Source organism: Hordeum vulgare, chromosome 1H (genome assembly GCF_904849725.1).
Source record: "Hordeum vulgare subsp. vulgare chromosome 1H, MorexV3_pseudomolecules_assembly, whole genome shotgun sequence".
In the NCBI taxonomy this organism is placed as follows: Eukaryota; Viridiplantae; Streptophyta; class Magnoliopsida; order Poales; family Poaceae; genus Hordeum; species Hordeum vulgare.
In genome coordinates, this window is record NC_058518.1 from 307,790,673 (window position 1) to 307,798,451 (window position 7,779).

At 47.1% G+C, this 7,779-nt stretch overlaps 1 protein-coding gene across 2 annotated transcripts; it reads left to right on the forward strand.

The window, feature by feature from the left end:
- Positions 1-285: 285 nt before the first annotated feature.
- On the forward strand, positions 286-4,150 carry LOC123432669. 2 transcript variants are annotated; one of them, XM_045115408.1, is made up of 3 exons: positions 414-727; positions 828-1,033; positions 3,653-4,150. In XM_045115408.1, the coding sequence occupies exons 1-3, from the start codon at positions 635-637 to the stop codon at positions 3,903-3,905; spliced, it is 552 nt and encodes a 183-aa protein (XP_044971343.1). In that variant the 5' UTR covers positions 414-634; the 3' UTR covers positions 3,906-4,150. The 2 variants fall into 2 exon arrangements, with proteins under 2 accessions (XP_044971342.1, XP_044971343.1); XM_045115407.1 differs by lacking the exon at positions 3,653-4,150 and having other exon boundaries at positions 286-727; positions 828-1,761.
- The last annotated feature ends 3,629 nt before the right edge of the window (positions 4,151-7,779 follow it).

Here is a 7,779-nt window from a genome sequence, read left to right on the forward strand (position 1 = left end):
ATGATTTTTTTGCGTCTTGATATCATATTTATCGATTTTGCCGTCATTTGAGGGATGCTGGTGCTCTCAACCAACGTTTGCTTTAGAGCAAGTACAATAGAGCTGAGTTAGCTGGATATAAGGAATAAACTAATATATTTTTGTTTAGTTAGAGGAAAGAGAAGAGGAGAGAGGAGGTAAGCGGGCTCTTAGCTAAGAGCCAGCTCTAGCACGTGCTTCTAGTCATTTTGTAAGTATGAAAGATGGACCATATAATAAAGAAATAGTATATTTTTGCAATGAACTATTGTACATATTGGCTATAACTTAAGTCATAGATGATATAATAATGACTTATCAACAGCTGGTTATACTATTATACTTGTTCTTACCGGCGAGGAACGAAAGGAAGACCGGAGAGAGGGATCACACGCGTACCTACCTAGACCAATCTACGATCTACACTTCCTTTGTTTATGCCTAGGCCGGCTAGTCCAACGGGCGAGACACCGTATCTCTCTGCCGGATCTTCTCCCCCCCTTGTGCCCGAAGCCAAAGCCCGGGACGCGACAGGACGGCACAGGCGTTATTCTGAAATTTCGGACCAAAATACTCGGCGAGCCTGTGGCTCCAGCGAGCCACAGCCGACCCCGCCATGGCCGGCTCCACCGCGGTGCTGGCCGCTATCCTGCTCGTCGACCTCGTCGCCTTCGGGCTCGCCATCGGCGCCGAGCAGAGCCGCCCCTCGGTACGCCCCGATCTGCGCTTCCTCTCTTTCTTCTTTTGGAGCTCTCCGCCCCAAGTGCCTAACGCCGCAGTGCTGCTGCTGTGTACCGTGCGTGGCGCAGGCGAGCCTGGAGACGGACGCGAGGAAGGAGTGGACCTACTGCGTGTACCGCCCGGACGCGGCCACCGGGATGGCCGGCGCCGCGCTCGCCCTGCTGCTCGTCGGCCAGGCGGTGGCCGCCGCCGCCAGCCGCTGCTTCTGCTGCGGCGCCGCGCTCCGCCCCGGCGGCGCCCGCGGCTGCGCCCTCATGCTCTTCCTCTCCTCCTGGTTTGTGCCCAAATCGATCCCCTCCCCCACTTCTCTCCTCTCCTTCCTTCCCTGCTCGAAGCCCCTCCTTGACCTCCACGTGAGACTGACGTACGGGCCCCGTGAGTCAGGTCCTTCCTCTTTTATTTTTGTTACCTACTACCCCCTGTCGAGGCCGGCCACCGGAAGCGAAAAGTCAGACAGTCGTGCGCAGGAAAGCGTGTCGGATCAACGATGGCTACACGAAACTTCCCACCACCTTGTTGTTGCGGAAACTTCCCCATTGATTAGACATGGCCACACGAAATTCTCATGGGACTAATGTGATTCATGCGGATGTTCTAACTAATCTAGTACTCCAGGCACGTAGAACAGTCTTTGGGCCTTCTCAAGAAAGAGGGACGTTTCCTTTGGCGCATTGTAGAAGCAGTTTGGAGTATCTGCGTGGTGCTCTTCAAGAAGAACTTGTGTGTACACAGTGTTTTTCACGTGTACATCATGCTTGATAGAGTATTTGTTTTCGAAAAAAAAATGCTTGATATTTGTCGAAGTTGCTACTCAGATCAGGTGGTTGTTTTGGTGGAAGACCGTTTCAGCTACACCTACATTTTTTATGTACTTTTACTGAGACCATGAGACACTAGATCACCAATAAGCTTTCTATGTGACCTATGTTATATCAAATCATTTTTTCATCAGCTTTTAGGGTTCACTTACTGCTTTGAAAAAATATTTGGAAAGCTCAGAGATATTTGCGGCCTTAACTGAAGGATAACACCGAAAAGCAGGCACCACTCCTTCAGCAATATGTTCATATTGGTAGTTGGAAATGGTCTTGCATTTCGGACACCTACCCCTGGTGCTTATTTTGAATTGGTCGTACACAACAGGAGTCCATTGCAGATTAAGTCATTAGCAAGAAAGCCGATCAATAGGTTTGTGTTGCCGACTTACTGGTCAAATAACTTAAGGATACACTCAGTCAGTTACTCAAGGAGCATCCTTTGGTTAATACTACTTCATGTCATAGTTTAAAAAACCGAACCCGTGATTGAACCGGCGAGGCCGCTGGTTCAGGTTTTACCGGTCGGACTGCCGGTTCACCGGTTCGATGTCTGGTTTTTTATACCATATAAGTAATACATTTTGTATACTAGTGCCGTACTAAATAGATGTAAAATACAATCATTTACTTAAATTTGACAAGAAAGTTGGCTAGCCAAGATGGTTATTGGTCCAAAGGTGCAACTAACATACATATATCAAGCATCCTGGATTTGAATTCCCTTTGACGCAGGTTATTTTTCTATTTTTGTGGGTGGCATTGGTTGAACCGCCGATTTTATACCTCCGGTTCATGCAAAAACCGGCTGGTTTACATGATTTTTTTCGGACCAATTGCAGGTCGGTCTTTTTAGCTTAAAAATCCGAGAAGGGCGCCGGTTCTGGTTTTTCCGGTCTGACCACTGGTCCGGTCCGGTTTTTTAAACTATGCTTCATGTTCTCATTTCTTATGTTTAGGGCTACCCTGTTGAGATTATTTTTATAGATCAACAAGCATTGCCCCGTGGTTCATCTCATTGTCTGAACAAAACCAATAGTACCCTGCGGGGTGTCAATCCAGCAAAAAGTAGCCAGGGTAACGTTTCTGAAGGCTAGATAATTTGTTGAATTTTGAGTAGGTGTCGCCAGGTTTTCGCCCCATAGCGAGTGTTTCGACGACGGGCACTCGCAGTGGGTTTCCTGGCGATGCTTTGAACTCGCTTTCCCCTATCTTGTCGTTTTTAAACTGTGTAGGACGGTTGTGTTTCCGTTATGGAAGTAATGGAAGGGGGTTATGCCCGGTTAAAAAAAGGATAATTTGTTGAATCAAGAAAGCTTACATGATGATTACAACAAGCCACTTAATCATGACTGCCCGGCTGCCACATTCAGCAGCTGCATTTAGCCCTCCACTCCCCAGTTATCTCCAGGTTGTCTTGAACAACTCCTAGGTGCCCAGCATTGGTCTAGAAGAGGCCAAATTGAGTTCTTGCAGATGAGAAGGCTTCTTCGTAGTGTCACAACTGATCCTTGGTCACTGCATCTTGGAATTTATCGAGACCATTCCTTGAAACAGAAGGAGTGTGAACCTTTATCCTTAGTTTCCACCACACCACCCGGCCGTAGATTCAATCCCTGGCCAATGTGAACCCAAAAAAGGCAGAGCTAAAGTCCCAGTAGTGTTTTACCATAATACAATCGATGAACCTATGTTGTATGATTTTCTGCTCATTGACAAGCAAATTTTCTTCTGCCTTTTCTCTTGGGATTATTCTTAGTCAGATATAATAATGTGACCATTTTATTGTAACTACTTGAACAGGAAGCCTTCTAATAACAGAAAATAAAATCTCAAAATGTCATAGCTTCACCTCCACGAGCTCACAACTACACCTGTCTCAAGGTTGTAGCAACTTTTTTCATCTTCAGATTAGATCAGTGCTTGCTTAATTAGAGCAAGTATTGACCATCAGTGAAATGCATAGTGCTTTATTAAAGTGTTTTTAGTGGACTTTTCTCACCCCCGTGTGGAAAAACCATACAATTCATGCAGGATAAGGAGTGGACACTGAACTTTTCGCTTGTTTTACTACACAGGCTGACATTCCTCATTGCCGAGGCGTGCTTGCTGGCTGGGCTGGTGCAGTCCGCCTACCACACCGGCTACCGCACGGTGATATTTGAGAACCCACCGGACTGTGAGACGGTGCGTCGAGGCACGTTTGGGGCCGGCGCGGCCTTTGCCTTGATCACCGGTGTGCTCACCGGGTGCTACTACTACAACTTCTCCAAGGCGCGGGTGGCCTACCAGCGCCCGGAGGCCGCCATCGGCATGAGCCGGTATAACTAGCTGAAGAGTGGTGACTGGTTGAGGAGGGTCTCTGTGAAGCTGCTGTAAACATTGTGGGAAACGATTCACCGTGAACAACCACAACAGTTTTGATAATCGTTGTGTTGCCATTCTTATATAGATTCCCGTCCCTTGTGTTGTGTCAGGTATTTTGTTCATGAAAAAAATTCACTCATGGTCCTTAAACTTGAGCCGTGCTCACTTCGATACCCTAACTTCAATGTACCCGAAATACATTCCCTTAACTTGTCAAAGGGGCTCATTTATGGTCCTATGTAAGGTTTTGTTGAAATTAGAGATGGGCCTTAGGCCCATAAAACAAATTTCAGAAAAATCTTCAAGGGTCCATGTAGGTGGTGGCATGACAAGATGGTAGGAAGTTTAGTCCCATCCCGCTAGTGGAGGAGAAGTTGGACTCCTTTATAAGGGTCTCTCTTCCACATGCTATTGAAAAGTGAGAAGAGAAGGTGTCCTCGCGCACTCCTCCTTCGCTGCCCGCCTCATCACGACGCGCCGCGCGCGGGTATGAGCCGAGCCGAGCTCATACCTACGCTCTTATTTTTGCCGGTCAGGAACGGAGAATACTTAACGGACAAGGCACGATCCGAGACGTCGGATCGTGGCTGTTACCGACTCGGACGTGGGTTTGCCCCCCGTCTCTCCAGCCAGCCGCCTTTATAAGCAGGCTATCGCCTACCCTAGCCGTCACGAGAATCAGATCACATCTGCGTCACGCGTTCGTTCCTCGACTGCTGCTGTCGTCGGCGACTCCGTCCCGTTTACCGCGTACACGGTCAACAGGAGAGTAGGCCTCCTAAACCTCGCCTCTCCGGTTCCTGTACGGGAGAAGGGCGATTAGGTTTTTGGGGAGCGATCACGCGACTGCTCGCCTCCGTCCGTCTGCTTCGTCTACGTTCGCGTCGCCCTCGTCATCGCCATGTCTTCACCAAGCGAAGCTGACCGTCTCGTCCGCGAGAAGGCCGAAGCCGAGAAGAAGGCGGCAGAGGATACTGCCGCCGCCACCGCTGCTGCTACGGCCAACTGGCCGATCGAAGGGTATGATGTGTTTGTCTCTCTCCTGTTTCTGTCTGCACTAGTAGTATTTCCTATATGCGTAGATGTGTCTGCTATATGCGTAGTACTTGCTAGTATACTCCGTGATCAGTATGTCATGAACCTAGTCAATGCCATGTTAGTAATTATTTCATGGATTAATCTGCTCGGAAAATTGCCTATTTACTCAACAATCCAAAAACCTAATATCTGTAGGAATTTTTCGAGTAATGGTTTTGCTGCTGCACTGAAACCGGATAAGTTTACCGGTACCTTTTTCAAGCGTTGGCAAACGAGAACCACCTTATGGCTCACAGCTATGAACGTGTTCTGGGTAGCCGGTGTCACTCCTACGGAAACTATCACTCCTGAACAGGAGAAGATGTTTAAGGAGGCCACCGTCCTATTGCTTGGAGCAGTCATTAGCGTGATCGGAGGTAAGCTGGTTGATGCATATTTACATATGCATGTTGCCAAGGACTTGTGGGAGGCGCTCGAATCTAAATTCGGGGCCACCGATGCTGGGAGTGAGATGTATGTTATGGAGCAGTTCCACGATTACAAGATGGTTGACAACCGTTCTGTATTGGAACAAGCTCATGAGATAATATGCATAGCTAAGGAACTTGAGGTTCTTAAGTGCAATTTGCCGGACAAGTTTGTCGTGGGCTGTATAATTGCTAAGCTCCCTAATTCCTGGAGGAACTTTGCTACTACTCTGAAACATCAGAGGCGTGAGTTCTCAGTAGAGGACATCATCGGCCATCTGAGTGTTGAGCAGAACTCGAGAGCAAAGGACTCCAATGGAAAAGCGGTGGAAAGCTCTTCTGCTGCCAATATGGTACATCAGAGGAACTTCAATTCCCACAAGCCCAAGGGAAAGAATTATGTCCAACAGAATACCGACTTCAAGAAGAAGGGAAAGAAGCCCTTCAAGAAGAATAAGAAGGGAGATGGCTGCTATACTTGTGGTTCAGAGGAATATTGGGCGAACAAATGCCCAAACAAGTACAAGAAGCCGGCGCAGGACTCCAAGTCTGCCAATATGATTGTGGGCAACAATGAAAGTGGTGCATCTGGGTACGGTAATTTACTTACTGTATTTACAGTTTGTGAGTCCACCGATTGGTGGGTGGACACGGGTGTAAATATTCATGTGTGTGCTGAATTATCATTGTTCTCTTCTTATCAGGCTACCGGTCGCGGATCCGTATTGATGGGGAATGGCGCGAATGCTTCTGTTCTTGGTGTTGGCACGGTCGATCTGAAGTTTACTTCGGGAAGGATCGTGCAGCTGAAGAACGTGCAGCATGTCCCCGCCATCAAGAAGAATCTCGTTAGTGGCTCCCTTCTGTGTAGAGAAGGGTTTAAGTTGGTATTCGAGTCTAATAAAGTAGTAGTTACGAAATATGGACTTTTCGTTGGAAAAGGTTATGAATGCGGAGGTCTGTTCTGCCTTTCTCTTGCAGATTTTTGTAATAAAGTCGTGAACAATATTCATTCGAGTGTTAATGAATCTGAAGTTTGGCATTCACGTCTTTATCACATAAGTTTCGGTGTTATGTCGCGGCTAGCAAAACTGAATTTAATCCCAACTTTCACTTTAGCCAAAGGTTCTAAGTGCCATTCGTGTGTGCAAGCAAAACAACCTCGCAAGCCTCACAAGGCTGCAGAGGAGAGACACTTGGCACCATTAGAACTCATACATTCTGATCTTTGTGAGATGAATGGTGTGTTGACTAAAGGTGGAAAGAAATACTTCATGACATTGATAGATGATTCCACTAGATTTTGCTATGTGTATCTGTTAAATACTAAAGATGAGGCTCTACACTACTTTAAAATCTATAAGGCAGAAGTTGAGAATCAACTTGAAAATAAAATTAAACGAGTCCGGTCTGATTGTGGTGAAGAGTACTTCTCAAACGAATTTGATTCATTTTGTGCGGAACACGGCATTATTCATGAGAGGATGCCTCCCTATTCACCCCAGTCAAACGGGGTTGCCGAGCGGAAAAACCGTACTCTGACTGATTTGGTTAACGCCATGTTAGATACATCGGGTTTATCCAAGGCATGGTGGGGGGAGGCTATATTGACCGTGTGTCATGTCCTGAATAAAGTTCCTACAAAAGATAATGAGGTCACTCCCTACGAGGAGTGGTCGAAGAGAAGGACGGCGCTCTCGTACTTACGTACTTGGGGCTGCTTGGCGAAAGTCAATGTACCGATCCCCAAGAAGCGTAAGCTTGGACCAAAGACTATGGACTACGTTAATTTGGGATACGCTAAGAATAGCGTAGGCTATAGATTTCTAGTAGTGAAATCTGAGGTACCTGACGTGAAGGTCGGTACAATAATGGAGTCGACGGATGCTACATTCTTTGAGGATATATTTCCCATGAGAGATATGCAAAGCACTTCTAGACAAGAATCTGAGATAACTCCTGAGCCTGCCATTCCTATGAAATACTATGAACAAACACATGATGAAAATCCTGAGGAGGATGACGAGGAAGCCCGTGGTAGGGGCAAGAGACAAAGGACTGCAAAGACCTTTGGTGATGATTCCTTCGTATACCTCGTGGATGATAATCCCACTTCTATTTCAGAAGCGTATGCTTCTCCAGATGCTGATTACTGGAAAGCTGCGGTCCGTAGCGAGATGAATTCCATCATGGCTAACGGGACATGGGAAATCACTGATCGTCCCTATGGTTGCAAACCATTGGGATGCAAGTGGGTGTTCAAAAAGAAGCTTAGGCCCGATGGTACGATTGAAAAGTACAAGGCTAGGCTTGTGGCCAAGGGCTATGCCCAG

What these genes read in the sequence shown, in the direction of transcription:
- LOC123432669 (XM_045115407.1), top strand. Translation starts at nt 635, where the DNA reads ATGGCCGGCTCCACCGCGGTGCTGGCCGCTATCCTGCTCGTCGACCTC. An exon ending in CCGAGCAGAGCCGCCCCTCG is followed by an intron (nt 728 to 827) that starts GTACGCCCCGAT and finishes TGCGTGGCGCAG; the next exon opens with GCGAGCCTGGAGACGGACGC.